Source organism: Atractosteus spatula, chromosome 14, assembly GCF_055471065.1.
Source record: "Atractosteus spatula isolate fAtrSpa1 chromosome 14, fAtrSpa1.hap1, whole genome shotgun sequence".
NCBI lineage: Eukaryota > Metazoa > Chordata > Actinopteri > Semionotiformes > Lepisosteidae > Atractosteus > Atractosteus spatula.
In genome coordinates this window covers 42,224,185-42,248,694 of record NC_142719.1, presented here as the reverse complement: position 1 = coordinate 42,248,694, position 24,510 = coordinate 42,224,185, and the positions used below count along the sequence as shown (strand labels likewise).

General features: G+C 46.3%; 1 protein-coding gene across 4 annotated transcripts in view; it reads right to left on the bottom strand.

Moving 5' to 3' along the window:
• dbn1 (drebrin 1) overlaps positions 1-24,510 on the bottom strand; it is an 88,307-nt gene that overhangs the window by 21,758 nt on the left and 42,039 nt on the right. For 2 of the 4 annotated variants that reach the window (XM_088933140.1, XM_088933142.1), the window contains exons 2-4: positions 4,612-4,667; positions 2,756-2,868; positions 723-812 (exon numbers count right to left, since the gene is read on the bottom strand). In XM_088933140.1, coding sequence (XP_088789266.1) covers positions 723-812; positions 2,756-2,868; positions 4,612-4,667 — 259 coding nt within the window. The remainder of the gene's footprint in view (positions 1-722; positions 813-2,755; positions 2,869-4,611; positions 4,668-24,510) is intronic. The other 2 variants (XM_088933144.1, XM_088933141.1) reach the window with 1 other exon arrangement.

Below are 24,510 nucleotides of genomic sequence, written 5' to 3'. Positions count from 1 at the left end.
TAATACTATTATTGTATTTTGTTTGGTTGCCTTATGATAACATCCCACTTCTTGTCCCCACTCTTTTTTGTACCTAAAAAGCAGGGGAGAAAAAAGTTACACATTGCATAATATATTTACAAAAACCATCACCAGGATCAAGTCACCTGACACTGCCCATTCAGGAAAATCAAACTGAAACTTTTTGATGCTTGTGAACCAGTCCTGACCCTATTTGCCATGGCTGTCCACCCTCTGTGTTGGTTTCACTGTGAAACAAACTGTATTAGGTGCTGCGTTGTGCCCAGAATTTCTTTAGCCTTCTTCTCTTGGTACTGCCTAACTTTTCACAGTTACGAGACTGCCTTGGAGACAAATGTCAGCCAAGACCACAAAATAACAAGGTTCTGGAATGACACTGGTAAATGACCTGCCTCTTCAAGATCTTGTCAAACATTCTGTATCAGGGATTTGTTTTCACTAAAACAGCATGAAATGTCACAGGAACAGGACATCACTGAATAAATCAAAGCAGACAGGGTGCAAACAATTCAGTCAGCTGCCTCCAAGCTGTTTTTTTCCCCACTCTTTTTTTTTTTCATCTCAAAGCCTGTTCATACTAGCTCTGCCCAGACCAGAAGGACTAAATGAGGCAGTTTAGGCAAACAATCTCTACTCCTCTCGCTTGGAACATTTCTTATGGCGTAAATCTCTAGTAAAGGTGAAAAAGGGTGGAATGTTACCTCAGTAGCACCGACCTGAAAAAACTCCGCAATCGTGGCCACGTGGCTGGCACACGCACACTTCCTGGCATCCGGCACGTCCTCACCCACCTGAGAGGAGAGCAGGGGAGTCAGACACTCCTCAGCCTTTCAAGGAGGGCTAGTACATCTCTGGGAGCTTCAAACTTTAGAAACAGCCCACCGGCATTCTGCCACCAGAGAAAGAGCCAGACAAGACAAATACTGTGTATATGTTGCTGTTCATTTGATTTGGAGAGCTGGCACTGACTGCAGAAGTGGCATTGCAAACGCCGGCAGCTGGCAGGTCACAAAGTCGCTTTTGGGCTGAAGGACCTCGGTCAGTCCCAGTGTGCCAGTATCAGGAGACTCTGGGCCATGGCCAGGTAAGGACTGAGGTCCAAACATGGACCAGTGACATCGGGACCACAGGGACTGGTATGTGCTATGAGGAGTGCCTTTCCTAGCACAAACGATGATTAAATCTGTACGGGGTACACTGATTTAATTACATTGTAAAATGCATTAAATGTTTAATTTGATTGCAGAAAAACTGACTGATTGCTGCAAATTGGTGTTTCTTCTTTTTAACAAAGAGGCGTAATCATGCAACAATCATGAAACAAAAGCATTAATCAACTGTTTTTAAGATCAGAGCGCTGTTTAACATGCTTTTGTTGGAGTTCTTCTGTGTACTATTTAAAGGTAGAGTGCAGTCAAAATCCCCAAGAGTTGGTAGATTTTAACTGCATTAGTCTTTGCTGGATTTGAAGTTTTCTGCAGCATTTGAATGAAAAAATATAATGAAATACCAGGTCTGCTGTAAATGGCAGTTGTTAAAATAAGTAACATTAAATCAACCAGTGTGAATGCTTACCATCATTCTTTAGCTAAATGACAGCTAAATTGCAAACTATTAACCACTCAAAGTTGAACAGTTAACCTTTTTCAATTAACAACTTGAAGGAAATCACTTCACATCAAAACAAGTGTGTCTTAATCGCACCAGCTGCTGTCCGTCAGAAACGCACGGTGGCAAATCTAGTTATGACACCATTCTTCCCCTCTCTGGCACTCTCGCCATTCCAGGACAGATGTTCCAGGAGATCAAATTTACATCTTTCAGAGAAGCCACAAGCCCCTGTTGGAATGTATGGGGGTAAAAGATAATGCTTTATTTTTATCTACTGCTGTTAGACCTTCCTAGGCATGGCATACAATTTTGTCCACCATCTTCTGCATTAATTATCTTTTGTTGTTATTGCTGCTTTGATTATTAAGTCCCAAGGTACTGTAATTAACTCCTCCAAGCAAACACTTTCTTAATTAGCTAACCAGCTGCTTGTGGAAACCAAGGTTACTGCAGTGGAGGAGGCACTTAAGGAAACACTGGACCTTCTGTATTCCAGGGCGGTTTGGCAGAGGATACAGACTGGGAATTCGAGCAAGAGGCTGAGGTTTGTAAAATCTGAAATCCCCACTGCGAAGCAATGGGAGTCTTGTTTTCCACGTCTGTAATTTAACTGAAAAACAGATTCCTGGTGGAGACATTTTAAGCCATCTTATCTTATACAATCTTACTTCCCAGATATAAGCTCTAAGAGTAAACCACAGCCTGAACCTCATGCCATGTATCAGATAGCGGCTTCCAGAGCTGGATAAATTACATGCTCCCAGGCAGCCAGCCCGGGTCCAGCACCATTAAACACTGAATGTCTCTGGGGATGAGCAGTCATGAATCGGGAAGGCAGAGTCCCAGTGTCCTGGCCGAATTTCCCCCTGCGCTTTACCAATCATGGCCTCCTAATAATCCCCATTTCTGAACTGGCCTCATCACTCTGCTCTCCTCCCCACTGAGAGCTGGTGTGTGGGGAGCGGACTAGCACATCATCCAGGTGGGGCTGCACACTGGTGCTGGTGGAGGGGAGTCCCCATGACCTGTAAGGCACTTTCAGTGGAGTGTCCAGAAAAGAGCTATAGAAGTGTAAGGAATAATTATAAGGTAAGCGCCCAGGATTGCAGAAGTACACACTCACCCAGTTGATGAGGATGTAGCGAGGCAGGGCAGCAGTGGGCTCCTTCAGACTGCAGAAGCCATACATGACCCGTGTGCTGTCAAAGGACAGGGTGATCTCTGGCAGCCCGCCTCCTGGTGGTGGAGAGAGGAAACGCAGCTTGAAGCTCAGGTCTCCATCATGGCAGCCCCCCAGTTTCAGCCCCAGCCAAACTGGCAAATACTTTATTCAGTCAAGTACTGGTTTTGCTGGTTAGTATGATCTGTTTGCCACTGACTGAAGACAGGAATAACACTTGCCTGTGCCGATTCTCCTGTTGTGAGAGCCAGTGAATATTACATGGGACGGAAGCTGCTGTACTCTGGACCTCACCTACAGTACATTGTATGACTTCCTAGTTGTTGGAGGAAACTGGAGCACATGGACAAAACCCACTAGAACCGCAGGATAACATGCAAACTCCACACAGAAAGTGTCACCATCACCTTTTCAAAGTATCTGTAACACTTTGGGCTACTAAAAAGATCCAAAAAGGCCAATCAGCAGTAGAGGAGTTTACTGCCATATGTACATGTAATTTGCAATTCTTACACACTGGAATCATTCGTGAGCATGGAGCTGGTGCAAGGGCCTGCCGTAGTCTGTACCAGGAGCTGCAAGTGTAAAAGCAACTGCGGTAGAAAACCTTAAAAACACCTGTGACACAGAGCAGGCCCAGTGCAACAGGACGCTGGTTGGACGCAGTCTGTAATGCTGCAGGTTGAGCACTGGCGGTGAGTTTAGTCAAGCCGTTGCAATGACAGGAAGCTTCACAGTCCCACAGGTCCAATCCTTCACAGCAACCTAACAATCAACCAGCCGGGCTCCTCACACCCCACTTACTGCAGTGGACACACTGGCTTCAGACTACCCTGGGGCTGCTTTGAGATCAAACCGGACCATCCAGAGCAGACGAGGAGAGCCTGAATCCCGTGTGTTTGAAAGGACTCTAAGCCCTGCTGTCACTAACAGGAGAAACGGTCAATATGAACAGCCCCAGCACCAAGGCCACGCAGGTATATCTTTCTATTTCTTCAGCAGTGATAACCACTATGGAAAACTTCAGCAGACGTTTTGGAGCTGCTTTCCATGAAAACTGATGCTGCTTCTACAGAGAACAGAAATGCTTGTGGTGAAAATGAAGATGTTGTTCTCCCAAAAGCTAATTCCGTATTAAGTTAGTAATCCTCACCAATATCTAGAAGGAAGTATTAAAGGATATCCAGCCAGTGCTCTTTTCTGACTTTATTACCGGGAAATGGTGAAATTCCTATCACTGAGAACCTGACCTGAGCAGCCCAGGTGTGGGGAGAATTCTTTCGTTCCAGAGCCGAACAAATATATGTGCAAAAAAATACGTATTTCATCTTTAAAACACACCGCATCGTCATTTACCATTAGATCTAATTCAATAATAATTAACACGTACAAGCTATTATTATTTTAATTGCTGGATAATTAAATCCTAGCTCTCTTTCTAGGCTTGTTGCTAAATCTTATAATCTTCTGCCAAAGGTTTTCTTTTTGCTGGTGTTACGCCTTGCAATTTTACAATGTCAAAAGCTCAAATACAGTTTTCTTACCTAAATGGCAACAAACATGCTTGATGTGAACAACAACAGTGCTTGTCAGCTTTAATAGTGGCTTCAATATTGATAAACACAGCCTTTGGTGTAGTTCTCGAGTTGCCTTTGGGGGACAGTCATTGCAAAATTACAGGGCTTGCTGGTTGCTTTGCCTTTTCACATTATTGACTTAAAGCGCACTGAATATGCTTCGAGAGTGTTAGCCAAAATGCTAATAAGATGTAACAAATACAATGCAAAGACTCTACATACCTCCGGAGGACGCCAGTGTTAGGTCATTGGTGTTGTCCTCATACGTGTATAAGGCCCTGTGGAGAAAAGACGACACCCTTAGGGTGAGGTACAGGGAAGGCGGGTTGTCACACACACAGATCAGTACGCATTGTAAAAATGGAGATGGCATCCCAGAGTGCTGTGTGCTCCAGGCACAATGAAGCTTGTAGGGACACTGCACAACCCTGATACACAAAAGCACATTTGAAAGAGCTTTTCAAGTGAGACTCACAAAACACTTTGGAGATTCGGCATACCCGATGGGATCTGAATGGAGAACTTCCACAGAGAGAACAGCTGTAGCCCCCAGCGTCCCAGAGCTTGCAGGGATGTTTTCCATCCCTGTGTCAACATTAGGAGTAGCTCACAAAAGCAGGAAGGTCTCTCACCCAAGAAAGACTTTCCAACCCATTGCAACTGCTCATTAGGGAATGAAACCGGTTCAAAACAACTGGTAACCAGTGTGTGGACCCGAGCTCTGTGTTAAATGAGATCTTCAATTAGAATAAACGAACTCGCAGTCACATTCTAAACAACCTAGAGTCTAGTAAACATTTTAGGCTAAAAGCCAAAGAAGCTCAGCAGTATTTTCATCTACACACTAACAGGAGGAATTTCAAAGCTTTTGTCTACTGTGGAATCATTGCTCTGCTTTTCCTGCTAGAATAGGCAAAATGTTCCAAAAACATTTAATTACAAATGTACATTTTTCAAACCAGTCAGCTATTAACTGAGACGTCCCTTAAAGTTCAATTTCAGAAAAAGGAGGGCAACATTTTCTCCAGCTTTAAAAAACAGGCAAGCCTGAAAACCCTTGTTAGATAGAAAACTCAGAATAAACATCCCATTACATGACAAAATCTGCTCCCCAATCAGAAACACCATGCACAAAACACTCATACATTCACACAGGCATTCTTGGGGTCATTTTTAACTGCTTTTTCTCATCTTCACTTAACCTAAGTCAGCTAAAACTTCTGTAATTGGCGCTTATCTTCCCAGACCATTTTAGTGCCCAATTTTGGCTTGCGGATGGGCTTCATCAAGTGATAATTAACTCAGTTACACACTGAAAGGCCACAATAATCAGAGCCTCCTTCCCCAGTCAATGTACATATTCTAAACCTTTTTCCAGTTACAAATGTTTAGTAGTTACTATCTAACTGATCCTTTAAGAGTCTTAACCATCGGTGTCCTGGAAGAAATCAGGGTATCAACTTCACCAACATGGCTGGGCAGCTTTTTCCACAGCCCTCCGCGTAACCAAGAGCCTCCTGTTCTCGGTTTTAAATGCACCTCCGAGTTTTTTTTCTGAAGGCGATTTGCTGCATCCGAGTTACAGGATAAATCGGATCACATTACGTACAGTCTGCTCTCACCGCCACAAACAAAGCAGACACTTCAGAACTGCCACCACTCTCACAGGAAACCGTCAAGGCCACTTCATGGCTGTTCTTTTTACAGACTAAAAGAGAAAAATGCACCCAAACAGCAACAACAATAATAAAACTCCTGTAGTTAGAAATTCATCAAGCACTCCGGGCAGAAGCAACATTCTCTCTTTCAGCTGGGACTCCAGAGATGAATTCAGAGCTTGCAACGATCTCACCAGCCTGTTTCTCGTGAATGCAGCTCTCTCATCACTGCCTCCCAGGCCTCATTTGCTCCACAGTGACAGCACCCAGGTTAAGCAGAAATCACAAAGCACAAAGCTGCCTGTAAGCTTTCTTGCATCTATCCGTTTTCCAAACGCTTCTTCAAATTCAGGGTCGCTGGGGAACTGGCAGGCCGCTCCCAGCAAGCAGTGGGCGCAAGGCGGGGTACACCTTGGACAGGACACTAGTCCACCGCAGGGCAGACGCAGACCCAGACGCCAGTTGACCTAGAAGCGTGCTGTGTGAGGAAACAGGAGCACCCTGAACACGGGGAGAACACACAAACTCCACGCAGACAGCACCCCGGGTCTGGAACTGAACCCCAGCACTGCGAGACAGCCATGCTCACCACTATACCGCCCTGCTGGCCGTCTGTAAACACACGGCCCCCATTTCGGCCTCGGATGTAGATGCTGCCAAAATGACCGGCATGACAAGGTACTGAGTCAGGTTTGCGGGATCCTCAGAATGCCTCAGGATCCCTCCTTCCTCTCGCTCGGCTGCTCACAGCTATCGGGCCAGGAGGGCCTTCTCAAAGGGACCTGCACAGTGCTCACAGCCTCCCCGACAACCGCGCCCCACCACAGCTTGGTTTCCCCCCAAAACGTCATTCCTTCAGCACTTCAAACCCTGGAATCAGATGATCTCCCACCTCTGCAAGCCCGCAGATACTTGTTAGGCAGGATGCAAACAGTCCCATTTTAATTCTAAAAGTATCCATACTGGCATAGCAGAGCTGTGCCAATGTCGTCAAACCATGAAAGTCTGAGTCATATATATGTACTGTATTTAATATACACACAGTTCACTGTCTATACATACAACCCTTAACAATTATTCATCACAACATATAGCATCTTCTGAAAGGAATAAAGCAAACAAACAGATACTGTTTTTTTTTTCTTTCTATTTTTTTTGTACATTTCTGCTTCCCAGCATGGGATGATCCTCCACTTGATCCTCTGCAGCCTGGGACACAGCTCTGTACTCAGATTCCTCCTGAAAAAACATGGCTTTTAGCAAAGCAGGTCCACCTTCTTCCACTCCGGAAGTGACAGCCAGCCAGTCAGTCAGTCGACAGCCGTGATGTGGGACTTGTCTGAAGTCAGTGCAAGCCCACAGCCTCCCTTTCAAGTATTCTGCACTGCAAGGCAGGAAGCTAAGACTGAACTAAAACTAAGCTCCTGGCTCCCCAAGTCCAGAGGGAGCCCATCTCTTCCAGGACCATGTGGGCCAGGTGATCTGGGCTAAATTCCAGCACGTTGCCAAGAGCGGATCAATCCGAGAAGGAATTCTTCCCACTGTCAACGTGATCCCAATAAACAGGAATTTCAAGAGGAATTGGGGAAAATTCCTCAGCCCCCCCAGCGCCCCTGCCTGCTCACCGATGTCCTTGAGAAAGAGACTGAAGAGGAAGGGAAGGGAGGAGGATGGGGGCTCAATTGTCATATATCACTGGATTCCAGAAACCGGCAGAGGGACATGCAGTTCAGACACAAGCGGAATGAAGAGATAAGTGAATTGATAACGGAGGTTCATTCCGAAATGGTATTAAGATGGAGTACCTCGGAGACAGGAACAGACACCATCAGCTCTGAATCAAAGATAGTACTTGAGCAGTCTTGTATAAATGAAGGTAAAAAGGACATTAACCTTTATATTAAGACAACTTGTTAGCGCTGACAGTCTATAATGGAACTGGGAGGGAAAATATAATGACTTTCCTTGTAGAAGAAAAGGAAGGTGAAGACTAATTGTAATTATAAAAAGCAGAGAACCGAAAAAGATTATGACAGCAGGTTTACATCAGAGATAAGACTTTGAACCTCCAGCACTTGAGATATGAAAACCCAAACTCCCAAATAGTGGAATTATACTGTACGATAATGAGGACTGTATAAATAACAATGATCTATCACTGTGTTAAAGCTGTGCTTCATTTAATACTTAATGTTGTTCACACTCACAACAGGACTATGACAAGCCTGCTCATTTTACTATGGCATGGCCCTGTATAACCTCTAGCCTCTACATTTGCCTGCTATTTTAATATGCAGCAATTAAATCTTAAAGCTCCCCTAACAAATTCCCCGGTGCAGGGACTTATTTCACTGTGACACCAGAGTAAGGGCCCCGTGCTGCACTAATGGGCTCTCAAGGGCCAATTAGAGTCCCTGCCGCCTCTCCCTTAAGTAAGCAATGAGATGTCTTTGCAGAGACAGAAACCCAACGATGGCCTGGTCCTGTAGATTTAAACGCGCTGTGAGATTTCCACACAGGTCTTCAGTATCTTAGGTGCATCTTTTGTCTCTCATCCTTTCCAATTAATTCCAACAAAGTCAGAATCGAATTTAAGTTCATGAACTGCAATCAACTAAATCAGTGGCAGAAAGCCTGCCCTGCAATGGCAATGCACTGGATGATCTGGAATCCCAAGCACTGCACAACTGGGCAATTCAGGACACAAACATCAGCTTTTAGATGACAAATTCATAAATACAGGAACTGCAGGACCTAAGAAAATAGTCTCAGCAGGCTTGTCTGAAAATCAACTAAAAACACAGCACATAAAAAAAGATATAATGCTGTGGCAAAAAAAAACAAAACACCACCAATTAAGCAAAATTAGCAGTCTCAGTGAGGAGAGGAGAGCAGTGCTCATGCATTGTATTTGCAGTGAAACATTCACAAAGCATCCCAGCTGAGGACAGGGCTGTTACTGCTCCGTTTCAGAAGCCGTAACTCTGTTCAAGCAAGGGGAAGACCAGGGCTAGCATAGCATTTCCGTGGACTAAAACTTGGAGCCATATTTGTAATTAATCAAATAAAGCTGTATCTTCACAACCACATGCAAAAGCCAAGAAGGCAGAATTTTAACTTTATAGTAAGGATAGCACAAATGATACACTACAAAATCTCAAACTGGATTTTTCATTTTAAATCGGAGGACACAATCGCCGATTTTGGTGGTAAATATTTTTGTGCGTTCTCAGCTCAATAAAGAGTGCATCTTGAGGCGCTTTAACAAAAGCGCACACTGCTGAGGCCTGTACCCAAGCAACACAAACACCAACTGTCACTTCCTCTCCCCCACGAGCAGCTCAGTGGAGTCCAGGTCCTTTTACGCCTCACTACTAAATCCTTCCAACAAAGAGCTCTACACTCCCGAGACAAAAACAGGAACACAAACCCAATACAGACGCCTTTCTGATCACAATTCTCGAAGGTCTTTCAGCATCTCACATAAAGCAGCCAAAGCTGGTTTTCCTCCATTACATTACACAGTGGAAATGTGGAATAATGTGGATGTGGATATAATAAATGGCTTTTAAATAAGAAAGGCAATGCTTTTCCAAGACAAAACAGCTTTTTCCAAAGTCATTGAATTTTCTGTCTCCTCATGTAATGTTTAAACACATGCATATGCCTCTAAATGTGGACTGGTCCAGTGGGACTGTTCCGGTGGCTCTGTGGCTAAGGATCTGCGCCTGTTGCTGGTTCGTATCCCGCGGCCGGCAGAGGAATCCTACTCCATTGGGCCCCTGAGCAAGGCCCTTAACCCCAGCTGCTCCAGGGGCGCTGTATAAATGGCCGACCCTGCGCTCTGACCCCCAGCTTCTCTCTACCTGTGTGTCTCATGGAGAGCAGGTTGGGGTATGCGAAAAGACAAATTCCTAATACAAGAAATTGTATTGGGCTTATAAAGTGATCTGATTTGATCCTTGCATCCCGAAGTGAAAATCCGACAGCTTAAACTCCTCAGACAGTCACGCACAGAATGATTCCCGTCCTAATACACGCATGACACAGGAATGCAAGGCATTATTAGTTTTAGAGTTGTACCAGCCTGAAAAATGAATGTTGAAAGAAGCTAACGAAATTTAAGATGCTGTAGATAAAAGTCACAACTGGGCCAACGCCTGATAGATGACATTTAATACAGACAGTGCAGTGCAGAGTTCTGTGAGCAGGTAGTTAAAACAAGCAGTAAAACGGCAAGACGAGGAACAATCGGCTGGAAGAGTCAACTTATAAGACCTGTGTTGATGTTAACAGATAATGTCCATCTTCTAGACATTACGTACGAGCAATAAAAAACATTACTATGTGTAGTTAAAAGCTCAGATTTTAAATCAAGGGATGCCGTGTCAAAGCTTTATAATGCACTAATAAGAACTTGAATAGAATACTGTGTACAATTTTGATCACCATATATATTATACAAATATATTGCTGCACTGGAATCTGTCCAGAGAAGAACAACAAGACATTTTAGGGCACAGGAGTGTCCCACACTGACAGGCTGGAGGAACTGAGTCTCTTTAGTCTGAAGGGAGTGTCCCACACTGAAAGGCTGAAGGAACTGAATGCTTTTAGTCTCGAACAGAGAAAATAGAGAGGGGACTTCAAACAAAGTGGAAGGAGACATAACACCCAATGTCCTGTTACTTGCCAAGCTATAAATATGACCCTTCCCATTTGGATAAGATGTGTCAACAATTATGCCACTTGGTGAGCTGCGTACACACTCTGCCAAGGGGACTGAAGAGGAGCAAAGGACATGGGACACAGGAAGAGAAGAAGAACCCAGCAGGAAGCCGAGGAAGCTTCAACGCCACAGCGCTCTCCACCGCGGTGAGCCGGAGCCTGCCCCAGAAGGCTCAAGGAGGTCCATCGCAGGGAGCTCACATGTTTCGTACAAGCCTCCTCTGCAGACATGCAGACACACGCCGCTCTCCCTTCCCTGAAGCCACAAGTCAACAAAACCACAGGAAGGAAAAGGACAAGGAAAGCATCTTAAAATCTTAAAATCTAGCCAACGTTTTGAAATCGACACAGCCAACCGACGGCTTTAAGAACTAGGAAGAGATCATTCAAGAAGACCTCCTTCACTCCCGAACCAAGAGGGGGGGAAATGAGCTGAGCGATCTCCATGGAGTACAGAACACGACACACTTCTTTCACACTGCATTACTTACATAAGCACCGTGGATGGTAACGAAGGGAGAAATAATTCCCATTTCGTAATTCAGACACCATTATCCTCACATCACTACAGTGCTGCTTGCCCGGGCAGAAAATAATGATCTGAGATTCTCTCTGCATGTGCAGTACATCACAGCCAAACTGTGACATTTCCATGAAAAGAAATCTCTGTTTTCCTGTAAGCATCCAAACTAGAGCACTCTGGAAACACCTCTCTTGATTAAATGCAGTACAAAACCTTTGGCTGTTCAGGGATCTAAGTATTTACTGTATATGCTGTATCAAGAAAAAAAGAACAGATTAAATAGCCAATAGAAAAAAACAATAGACAAAGTTAATCAAAGTTCATCAAGCACGAGACTTTACACACTGGACATAAACAGGTCTAACCTCCACATCGCCGCTTCAATGCAAGCATCTGCGATCACACATTTATGGGCCTTTGCTTCTTTCAAGACTCTGTTTAATGAGATACTTGGGAAACAGCTACTAGCAACCTACTGAGTTGGACGAGCCGAAAGGCCTCTTCTCCTTTATAACCTTTCAATGTTCTGTTGTTACGTTCAATTCTGAGTTTACTATCAACTTTATGTGGCTGATCTGAGGCCCCTCTACTGGTTGTGCGATTCTGGAATAAGTATGAGGATTAACAAACGCCCTGCTCCATTAAACACTATGCCCAGGTGCAAACGTGCCACATGAAATAATGGATGCCCTCCTGTGTTGGCCACTGGGAAGCACCACTGTATTTCAGGGCTGATTTCACTGATCTGTGGGGAGACCATCCAAAACTTATCTGAGATCTGAGATGTCTGATATCTCAGAAGAAATCTTTTTAAGCAAGATCTTAAAAAACAGAAACGTGCTGCTGACAGCAACAGATACATGGGCGACGGTTTCAAATCCTCCTTTCTCTTAAAGCGATAGTGTCACCCAACACCTACAGTGTAGACCCGGGTCATGTTGTTACACACAACTGCAGAGGCACGCCTGAGGCCATGTGCTCAAGACCTCCTCGAACCTGAGACCATGCAGTGGCGCTGGGGGGAGTTTGTCAAAGACAACAGCTCCGATGCCCAGGCATGTTGGAGAGATGAGCACTAAGGTCATTGCTTACCCTATGCAATACAGGGGTTGCAACCAACAGCTGAATTTCTTTCAAGAAAAGGTACAGTATGTCCAGTCAGTTCTGGTTTGGTTTTATAGCTAACAGCTGATCAGCTGATTGACTGCGCACACACATAAAACACGCATTTCATTTTAGGAAAGGCATAAGAGCTGAACTTGCACACGTGCGCTCTTTCAGTTTAAGGAGAGATGTCAACTCCTGCCCTGTCTCAGGAGTGTCCTGGTGAACACAGATCCCCATTTATAAGGTGATTCTGTATATCTGTTCTTTGTGAATACCCAGTGATCAGTGCACAGTGCTGTGTGAACAGTGCACAGTATGACAGTATTTAAAAGACAGGATACACGCATCGCCTCGGGAAAGAACAAGAAACAAAGGATTACACAAAAAGTTAATTAACAGGAAATTAAAGGGATAACCTAGCAGTTCATTTCAGTTCACTGGGGAACAGGTGTCTAAGCTGGAACCACAAATCTCAGCACGTGTTTATCTAAAAAAGGAAGGCTTGGTTCTGTGATATAATATAAATGTTTAGGTTGGTGGCGGTTTAATGCAGGGCTTCACTACTCTTTACTGACCAGCACTTGCTTAGAGAGCTGCATTCTCCAAACCCCACCTATCACAGCGCTGTCGGGTCAGCAGAAATCAAATCACACGGATCCAAGCTGGAGGCAGGGGGAGATCTGCACAAAAATCAATCTGCACGAGGCAGCCAAGCAGAAAGCAGGCGCAGAACAGGGACAATGAACATCTCTACCGCAGGAACAGGGGAAGAGGATCTGATTGCAAAAATCAGAATATCAATGAGTTTCTTTTTATATTCTTGGGCGTGTGGACTCTCCCTCCCTCTGTGCATAGATTAATTAGCAGGTTCACTGTCTGCAACAGGAAAGTGAGAATTGTATTTTTAGGCGGATGTTTAAAATCCTCTTGCACAGTCCTGTGGGGGGGGGTGAGGCTCTCCTGTCAATGTCAGAAAGCAGAAGGCGATAAAAGAAAACACCTGTTAGTTTGCCGCATGACTGAGGTGAGAAAAGAAAATATTCCAGAGAACAGCAGCTGCCTTTCCAGCATTTCAGCAATTAAAGGTCTGGTGGTTACCCTCATGGGAAAAACACAAAAAGCATGACTCCTCTACTGTGCAGTTTGAAACATTTCCGGCAGGTTTTCACATACTGTATCAAGTCACTCCTGGTCTGGGCTTGCAATTCCGAAGGGCGCCCAGAAATGGAAAGGCATCAGTCTCAAGAACCACAGCGTTCCTGCTCCGATTCACATCGTCTGAGGGAGCGTCGCTGTCTGGCCAGGGCCGATGTGGTATTCAACACTTGGTTGAATGCCAAGTCTTAGTTTCTTACTTTACATTTTGGCATTGTTAAATTTGGCAAAATGACTTGAGTTTAGCATGAGGTGCTGCATATTCTTTTTAAATTAAACAAAAAACACAGAAAATATGCTCAGAAATCTGCAAGCTTGATTTAAGCTGCCCATCCCTGCTGTTGAAGCCGATTCCGTCTTCTGAAACACTGCTTATTTTTCACTAGGGGTGATCAGCTCTAATATTTTACACGTGTCTTCATCTGTTTTTTTAATATATTATTATTGTAAGGTAATTTTATATAGGATACTTACATTTATATTAGTATACATATTTAGAATTCTTTTTATTCAGGAGCTAAACGATTTACATTTTGTATTTTGTATACCTAAGGAAAAAATAAAAACAAAGGGTGAAAAGTGCATTTGAACAGTCCGTGGTCGTACAGGTATACAGACTGCTATGGTCAGGCAGCGAAAAAGGTTTCGACAGAGCTGATAAATTCCCAGTTGCTGGAGCAGGGAGCTGGAGTTGTCAGTGTGAGGGAGAGGAGTGGCGGTGTGCGAATCGCACTGCACATCAGCTGAACAGGTCTATAAAAAGATCACACCACCTTATATAAGCTCTAGCTGAAGTTCCGAGTACAAAATTCTTCACACCTACAGGACAAAGATGCAGTGGCGGCTGCCAAAATATGTGGTCGAAGAGGGTGAGGCAGGTGAAAAATCTGTTTTTCTCCTGCGATAGGTTTTCTTAGTGAGCGACGATCCAGAAAAAAAATGGAAACGCTGCCTTCCCATCTGCTGCACTTTTGTGTGGGTAAGAATCATCCTGCTCATCACGGCCTGTTCCAGTTCCAGGAAAGTAGCAGCATGAGACTTGAGGACGCTGTCGAGACCCCAGTAGCGAGGGGGGAGGACCAAGGAAAACGGGGAAGGTTTTCTTTCCTTCTCCCTCATATCTTCTTGTGTCGCCTTCTGCGCAGACAGGTCACATGCTGAGAGCAGGCTTTGGGCCTATGCCTTTCAGTTAAAGAGTTAAACAGCAGCCAGGGGTGTGGCTTGCCTTGGGGCCCTGTGGACACGTTTCCAGAAAGGTCCCCCGATGCAAACACGGACATAGCATTCCATGTCTGACAAAACTCGTCATTTCGACAGGTTAAATGACATTATTGGGAGTTAAAAGAGAAAAATAATGCCCAGGACAGGGGGCACCAGGGGGGCTCAGGCAGTACAGGGTACCTCTGAAGGGCGTCAGAGCAGAAGAAAGGCTGCCAATGCAGAGGAGGCTTCTGGTCCACCTAGCCCTCGGGATCTCAGGATCCCGTCTCGGCTTCAGGAACAGAGGACGCGTTACGAGGCGGAGGAGGCCACTCGGCGGGCGACGTCGCCAGCACCCCCAGCCCCAGCGGCTGACGGCTCGAGCCCGTTCGGAAGCGGCGCTCCGGACGGCCGTGCCTGTACGAGGGCCCGAGGGGGCGGGATTAGGGACTGGCGGTGCCAGAATGGGAGGCAGCAGATGGAAAATAATTGCCCGTCGAAGAGAAGAAAAAGGAGCTAATGGCCATGATCGCCATTAAACAGCTGGGGGTCGCAGGCTCAGGAGCGGTCACCTAATCTGAAGCTTATTTTCAAACTAAATAACAGTGACCTTCCGTTTTTCAAACTAAGGAGCAGCTCATGGATAATTCCACTGAAGAAGACCAAGTGGACGATAAACCTCCTGGGTCCCGGGATTTTAATTCAGTCCCCATGTTAATGGATATCTATGCCAGAGAAATTTAAAGGGTCAAATCTCACATTGCAATGGAGTTCTCTCACTGAAACGCCCAAAGGTTAGGCAGCTGGGTTTGTTCAGAAAAGCAAATATAAAGAAGGCTTTAAGAAGATACCACTTAGTCCCATAGGCTCCCCTTATGCTTCTGACTGCTGCAGCACTTGACGGACCAGACTCGTACAGTATTCTCAGCACAGTCTGCCACCGCACCAGCGTGCAGCTGCAGTAGGGCTGTGATGGCAAAGGTCAAGTCAATCTCGCTGTGAGAGCCATGAGCAGAACTACCATCTAGCGTGGCTTCTGCTCTGCGCTTGCTGTGCCATTTCGAAAACGGACTCCTTTGAAGTGCCCTTGGCTTTGATCGTGGCTCGAGTTTAACAAAAAAATGGACTGCCATGATGGAATTAAAACCAGTAACCAGTAAGGAAACTACAAAGCATACTAAGGGTTCAAAGAGCTGCCCCATTTTAATGAGTACTCTCTGAAAACCCGTGCATTTGTTAATTTTCCCTACAGTATGTCCGTAGCTTGTGGCACAGACTGACTTCCTGCAGTGAATGCTTGCTTCAGGCTATGCGTCGTGCAGAAGGCATGGCTACCAGGTATAGATCTTCATGTCTGCTCTTTTTTTTTTTTTGCTTTGTGTGTTTTGTATCAAGGAGGTTTTGTCTCAAAAGGGTGAGGTCTTGTGTAATAGGTCTACTGAAGCAGTGTGGTTTCATAAGCCAAGTTTCCCCAGCTGACGCGAGTCAGAAAGAGGTCTTGGTAGTTGTGCCACTGTTACCTCTGGTCCCCCTCTCACCTAGTTATCTCTGCACCATCAGTCTTGTGGTATGGGTGTCAGTCCTTGCAGACCTATCAGAAAACAAACACACAGGCTGGACATGTTGAATTGTAGTTCTGCAAACAAGCACGGGAGCATCTCTTAGCAGGGGGAGTCGGTGGCATGACTAAGTGAAACATTTACACAGCAGGGAGATTATCGCTGTGTGCTGACAGCCGTATCCCACTGAGCTAGCCCTGCGCCTTGGCAGCAGTTGTGCGCAGTCCATACCACTCTCACTGTTTGTCTAATTACCGTCACAGGAAGCATGACATCATTACAGTAGGCTGCTGTTTTTAGTTTTCTTCTTTGAGTCTTGCAGTAAATTTGAATGCTCAGTGAGCACCAAACATCATACCTTTCATGTCTTTTTTTTTGTTTTCGTTAGCAAAATCGGGGAAACTGTTTGATTTCCAGCACATTGGGCTGGAAACACCTGTGTTTAAAAAGTCCTAAAAGCCTCCCTTGTGGGTGATTTTGGGTGTCCAGCCCATTGCTGAAACATTGCGCCGGCTGTCTCGGGCCACTGCGGCCTGCTTGCTGATGCAATGGTTTAGTCCTGTGTGATCCCCTCGCGCACATTTTAGACTGGCAAAGGTTAGGATGTCAGATATGACCTCGGCCTCCCTGACGCAGTAAAACAGTAAGCACAAACCCCTGGGCCTCTGGGGCAGTTCACAGTACGCATGCCATGCAGGGACTGTCGCAGGTGGTCAGGCTGAATTCTGATGTCTGTGCTATGAGAACTCCTTGGAAACATCGAAGAATCCCATTGTATTAACGGGCTCCAGTTGTACAAGAGAGATAACTGCACCTTCAGCCAATCGGCACTGTAGAAAAACTGGCTGTAGTTCTGCAGTACCTTATTAACTCAGCCAGCAAGTCCTGGAAAGGTGGAAAGAAAACTGCGGCACCCATAGAAAACCCACAGGAAGAAGAGGAGACCAGAGGTGCTCCCATCCAGAATCGGACCCATATAGCATGGGGATCAAATGTGTTAAAAAAAAAAAACACTTGCAGAAGGAAGACCGTGACATGATCTTAAGGGCCGAATGCATGCACCCAGAACTTTGATTCTGAAGTGCAGGAGATCATGACAAAGCAATCTGGCAACCCTACCATAGACATATGCTCCCCTAGCTTCTTACTCTCACACAGCATGGCACCCTCATGGGGTATCAGCTTACCAGATCTTTGAACTAAGCCATAGCTTCAGTCCCAGGCGAATAGTAGGAGTTTCACATATGGATCCCAGTGCTTAAATGACCACACAGTGCCAATGCAGCACCAGTCTAAATGCTGAACAATATCACTTATGCTGAAAAAGTGCGTTTCCCTGCTTGAGCCTCATCTCCACGACAGTGTAGCAGGTTTCAGCATCATCTCCTGCCTGGAACCTGGATGTCTTTGGAGACCTGGTCTTCTGAGGGAGCAGATTCCACTGCTGCCAAGGGAGTGGCCCTGTGTGGCTCTGAAGCCGGGGGTGCCCCTGAGCGGAACATGGCTGAATCACACTGGCAGTGGTGAAGCACGAGAGCACCTCAGACTGGGCAAGTCACTGGCTACACAGTGGCTAGACAGTCACGCTCAAGAGAACACCCTCCCTGCTGTCAGACACACTGTCTCTGTGGTAAACTCGGTTTAATGTGACAGAGTCTCTGAAGCGTGCTGTGGGTTAAAATGAAAAGTCTTTGTCGGCACTTAAAATTTCAAGCAGGGCTTCTCAATCCAGGGTCCAAAGTGATTTTGCGTTTTCATTTCAATCGCGTACTCAGCGATTTAACTGTGATTCATGTAAAAAAATGGCCGACTGGACCTTGCTTGTCCAGCTTTGAAAACCTGCCCCAGATCTCAAGCGATCTACTTTCATCAATACAGAACAGTCAAATCTAAAACTTTCTGGAGGTGCAAGGAAAACATAATTAGTCAATTCCATGCTCAGTTAAAGGTTCGAGTGAGTAAGTTAGATGGATTCATGGAGATTGAGGATGCTGAGCACTACTTTAATCACTACCATATTTTTGAAGTGTGACTGAATCGAACTGTAGAAATACCTTTCTCTTCCTGTGAGAAAGGGGTTAAGATACTGCAGCTCAAATATAGCTTTATTCCTCAGAGAACTCCCAAGACGTTTCATATCCAGCGAGAGAAATGCAATAATTAATCCACAGTCCACACCAACTGTAACTGTGTACTACAATTTAATTATTTCCCCACAGACATTCTCTTCAGCTATCAATTTAACTATTGGAAAACTTTGCAGCTTGACGTAGCATTAATCAGTAATGGGATTTTCTTGGTTTGTTAACTTATTTATCGACTCGTGAAGGGAAAGTGCTTATGAAACCAGAGGGGAAAGACCGTTTTCCCTGGAAAGCTGAGGGAAGGCACCTCTGTTTTCCTACTGCAAACAATGTTCTCAGAACTGGGAAGTAGACAATATTTCATTAACTTGGCTTGTAAAAGTTTTAAATTAAAAAAAGATGCATAAATGCGTATTTAAATACATTTATGTATAATAATGTGAAACCTTAAAAAAGAAAAATGTCTCAGGAAAACTCTACTGGAAATTTCAGTTATTAAAATATCTGCTCAAGATCATATCGGCAAAACCTCAGTTTAGTTCAGAAAGAATTAATAAGCAGACCTACATCTCCCAATTCCTCAAGACGTCTTCCCTCATCTTCAGCGGTGGTCGTGTTCTTCATACAGCACAACCTTTAGCCTTGAAAGGAGGATTCCTAAAAACTGGAAGGTTCTGCCAAGAGTGGGTTTTTCAGAAAATGAATCTATTGCTCTTCATAAGGAAGAGAACCCCTCTTCAGCTCCGGTGAGGAGAGGCGAAGCTAACAATGTGAAAGCACAGAGCAGCCCAGTCCGGGCGGAAAGGGCAGCTCCCAGAGAGAGGGGTTAATACAGACAGCTGGTCCTGTTTATTGACGAGTCCTCGGCTGCCTTGCCTGCTGCAACCGCTCAGCCTGTAGCCGTGACGACCGCGGTGTCACACCACTCAACCACCGAGGAATCCCCCCTCCCTCCACCTTCCAACCCCCCCCCCCCCCTCCACCTGCCCACCCACTCATTTCCGCTAAAGCGGAGAGAAACCGAGCTCCCCCCCACTGCATCACCAAGACAACCAGCAGCATCCCCTCCGTCGCCATGGAAACGGCAGTCCCTCACCAGGAGCTCCACACTGGCACTTTCCCAGCAGGTAGGCGGAGCCTGTTCTCAGCTGCCGGTGGCTGGCTGGTGGGCTAGCGCTCTCCAAGCGAATTATGGGGTATTCCGTCCACATCGCCCACAACATCGGGACCGGTGATCAAGAGGCAAAACCACACCGGGCGGCAAAAGTTTCAGTCTGCAACTCTTTGAGGTCTTCCTTCAGTACACTGGTACTGAAACATCCAAGCACATACAGGTTAGCTCCTCATACACAGTATGTCTTGCACATGCTGAGAATCAGGCACGGCCCCCAAACTGTGGCCCTATCATGTAATATCTGTCTATATCCAGCGCCTTGAAATCCACCAACAGACATCCACCCAGAAATGGTTGTCAGTCCAGAAGACCCCCCGTGTCAGACTTGTCATGACGCCTTGTTATTGCCTCTCTACCGCATCTTTCCACATCGACTCTTGTATTAGTGTCTATTTTTGTAAGGTGCAAACAGAGAAAATTAATAAAAATAAAAGAAAAATCAACTAAAATACCCCCCCCGAATAGCTCCATCGTTCACAACAGCTGCTCAGACTACAGGCGATATTACAATCCGAACAGGGTGGCGACTTCTTTCCAATCTGTGTTTAGCTCAACAGCCCAGGTGCAGACATCGATATTACAGGAAACCGGTGGATTTGTTAGCCAGGGTCAGCCCGCCCTCCTCCTTCCCTGAACAGAAGGCTTTTTTCCCCTCCCTGGGGGCAGGCAGGAGTTCCTGCAGCGCTGCGGTGTGAAAGTAACACCTGTCCTTCACAGGAGCCGGGAGCCGGGAGGCTTGAGCGGACCATCTGCAAGCCCACGAGCCTCCAGAGCCTCCTCACCGGGCCCGGCTGCCAGGCTGTGCCGAAGACCCAGGACTGGCAGGGCTCCCACGTCCCGCTCTTCGGAAGGGGCAGGTAAACGAGAGCGGTGCCCGATTGACAGGGTGACCGGGGTGAGCGCGCGGCGCGACAGAGACCGGAAGCGTTTCCCAGGTCCTCCCGGCACGCAGCTCAAACCGGACTCTCTCCATCAGGACAGAGGAGCGGCCCCTCAGACGCTCTCCCCGTCTCGACAAGCAAGGGGGCAACGGAAGAGCAGAAAGTCTACTTTACCGTTACGGGGATCCCCTGCCCTTCAGGCTAAAAAAATAAAAACGTGGCTCTGCAAACGCCTGACATGCACCTGGGATCTCGCGCCTTAGGACGCTGGATATTAATAGCCTGTTGTGTAGTGCAATTCATCCAAGATTTGGGAGTTTGTAAAACAGCTTTTGTTTTTTTGTTTTTTCAAGGCATTTCCTCAGCAGCGGGTATCGGGCCTGCCATTCCAGGAACATCAAAGAGCAACAGAACAAATAACTTAGCAGAAGCCTGGAAAAGTGCCATGAGAGAAAAAAAACTTTCGTGAAGTGATAGAAAGTTGACAGAACTGCCGAAGTGTCCATTTTAACCAGCCGCCGGTTATAAATGTCCTTTTATCTACACACTTGAAAAGGAACCGGCTTCTGTGTGGCGACAACGGAGTAAGCAAAGGAAAGTCTAACTGTTCTCCAGGTCTCTCGGTAATTATTAAAGGAGTTAATTGGAAGATGAATCCAGAGACGATAAATGAGAGAGTGATAAAAATAACACCGTGAGGTTATTACAGCAGGAGAAACAACTGAGAACTCAAAGGAATATATCAACCAAAGAGAAAATCAAGGCAAAGAATTTAAAAAAATTTTAAATCACTCCTGTATTTCTGTTACTGTGTTTAACAAACACCAAAAAAATTAAAATGAAACTATGTAAGCGTTTCATACAGCAGCCACAAGCAAGCAGTCTGGTAGTTTTAATTTGTAACGTATGCGTTCGGTATTACATGCATGACCCTGTCTACAACACGCAGGCTCTTCTGAGGTCAGCTCCCGGTGCTGTTGGTTTAAATCTCCCTGACAGGCTGTAAAAGAGAACCTTAAAACAAGCAACTCTTTTTATATACTGCATCTCTGCTTTACAACTACGGCCCAGTAAAATCAGGATACTTGCAAGAGCAGGTTTGCCTCAAGATAAGCTTGAGAATTGGCTTGAATGAGGAGCCTGGTTCGGGGATAGAAGGGAGCTAGAGTGTTAAAGGCATTTGGAGGAATAACAGTCCCCCTGATGAAACCTGAAACCCTGCCAAGGTCGTTAATAATATCCACTAATTAAAGCTTGGCTTGCAGCCCAAGCCTGACTGTACAGATAGACAGGCAGAGACAGCAGTGGGACGCTCGTTTATTACTGTTGGAGGCGAAGATGCTCAGGCCCACACTGCCGCGATGCTGCTCAGGGTCTGTCTGCAGTGGGCTCAAGGACCCACACCAGCCAGGAAAAACAAAGAGGGCTCTGTTCCAGCTCCGCTTTCCTTCCGACACCAGGCAGCTCTGAAAGCAACCCCAGACACAACATACTGAAGGGTACGGCAGCTTCGCGCCAGCAGAGCCTGTGTCGATGTGACCGGCTCGCCGGACGCCCGGAACAGCAAGACAAGGGTGCTGAAACGCGTCGCCTCTGATCTCACCCAAACGGCTCGCGCTCTCGTTAACGACGAACGGCATGCAGAGTGGCTACATTTAAAGCTGAACCTATATGCTAAACCCCGCCTCCTCTGCCAAGAAGGTTAAAATCTGAATAGACGGAAGATCATTCGCTAGGACCATGAGGGTGTTCTGAGACGACGATCTTTGTCATCTTCCCTCCCTCCACGGAGGAACTTGCTGAAGCCCCAAAGACAGCTGCAGCTAAGCCATGCACAGAGACACTTCGCCGTTTCCACGGCAACCGCCCATCTGACAGCCACCGGAGGTGTGAAGTTTTAATAAATTGTCAGAAAATTCCTCACTCCTTACGGAAGCAGCACTTTCTTTTTTGGGAAACGAAGCGGCCCGGAGAGCTTATATTTCACATACATGCCATGTTTAATACGACAAAGAACGAGCAAGTCCAGGAGAAGCTCACGTTTCTCCTCAATTCAGAACGTCACTCTGCCAAGCAGGCATGCTGGCATCCGAGCCACTGTCGGTCCGCTTGCGACCAGGGGCTCCTAGGGAACGCCACGCACGTGGCCGAGCACACAAGAACATGAGAAAGGTACCTAACAGGAAACCTCATCCAGCTGTTCCACGAAAGAAGCCAGGGTACAGGCAGCTTGTTCCAGACTCCCACCCCCTCTGTGTAAAGAACAAAAAGTGGCCTCCCCCTGTGTCCCGGAGCCCTGCTGAGGACGGGATGCAAGCCCTCCATCTGACATCCGCAAGGAAGGCCTCACAGAGCCTCTTTGTTCTGGCCTTACAGTGCATCTACCGGGCTGGCCTGCCAGCTGCAGCAGTCAGCGCTTCTGAAGACGAAATACCCGAGACAAAGCACTGAGCCAACAGCACGAACCCCTTCTGTGCAGTTTCTCCAGCCACTCTTCCCTGCACTCGTGTGCACTGGTCTGTCCCTCCACAAAGCGCGATTCCAGAGAGGGATTTGTCTTGGGGTTTGTTCTGCACGTCCTGCTGCAAAAAGCCACGAAAGGCATTGGTGAAAAGAAAGTGATACAGATTAAATTTTGCAAAACCTGGCAAGAGACAGTAAATTGCTACACATCGACAAGAACAAGCGCCAGGTGTGAATAAGCCGTTTCCTTAAAAATGACAGGCTGTTCCCTCCGACAAGCAAGTGCTTACAGTATATTTGCCATTAGTTTGAAAGGATGAATGGGTTTTAAGTGCTGGGTAGGCAGGAGCAATTACACAAATGGACTTAATCCATGCTCCACCTTTTGCATTTGGAAAGGATTGCTTCGATAAAATGAGACACCCGGGCGTCAAGGAAGGAGAAATACTGCACACAAGGACAGAGTGTATTCCCAGCCAAGGCCATGCTGTACGTGTAGCAGATCCCGAGGAAGACCTGTGCCATCGCTGAAGACCCACCTCGTATCCTGTGTCAGTCTTTGGAACTTTTGCCGTCAGAAAGACGTGTTCGCTGTCCACAGTGAAGGGTGAAATGAGCATTGTTCCAGCAGGCTTGCGAAAAGGCGACAGGAGACAGGACAAGCACACAGGGGGCCCCGAGAGCCAGATGGGGTTTACAGAGAGAGGGCTGGGCAGGACTCGGACACGCGGCTTCACCCTGGCTCGGGCAGGGCAGCTGGATTGCTTCCTCCTCCACACAGTGCCCCCTGGCACTGGCAATGAGTGCACGGACAGGGGAGGTCAAAGAGAGGAAGCGCCTGAATGATTCCCCCCTCCTTCAAAAGGAATCGGCTTCTCAGACCCACAGACGTGAGCTCAATGAGATCACTTCCTGTCTCCGGGTAGGGCTAGCATCTGTTGCAGAAGTTCGGGGGGGGTCTTGCAGAGGAGGAGGAGGAGGAGGAATCTAGCAGCCAGAACAATTCTGCATGACAAAAACAGCCAGTGTTTCGGGAGCCGTCTGTGTGGATGTGGGTGGGGAGGGGAGATTCCACAGACAATTCACATTACAGGGAGGTGATGCCTCCAAGGGAAAACATTCTACAGATTTCATGCAATTCTCAGCATCGAGCTGGCCAAAGAAACCCTGACTATACATCTGAAGAAACAACTGTCGATTTCTGTAAAACTGCAGCTGTGCAGTTCATTTTGTTTATCGTCAATTTGATGTGAAAGAAGGGAGCCCGGGTAGTTTTCACTAAATATGCAGAAAACTGGAAGGGTAGTTTCAAGATTATGCCCGTGTTCAGGAAATATGTTCAACCAACTGAGTCAGTACAATCACTGGACTGATACAGAAAGGATGCTGCTACTGTGCATACCACAGTGTTTGGACCAGAGCATAGAGCACCCTGCTCTTCATTTAAAATCTAAATATTTAAAGCACGTCTCTTTTTCTAATATGGTCTTTATAGTCAGCACACCTAACAATCTGCAACTTCTTTACATGAGGAAAAAAGAACTAAGTTTTCTAATGGGCTTTTAGGTCTGTGGTCGCACATCCCAGTG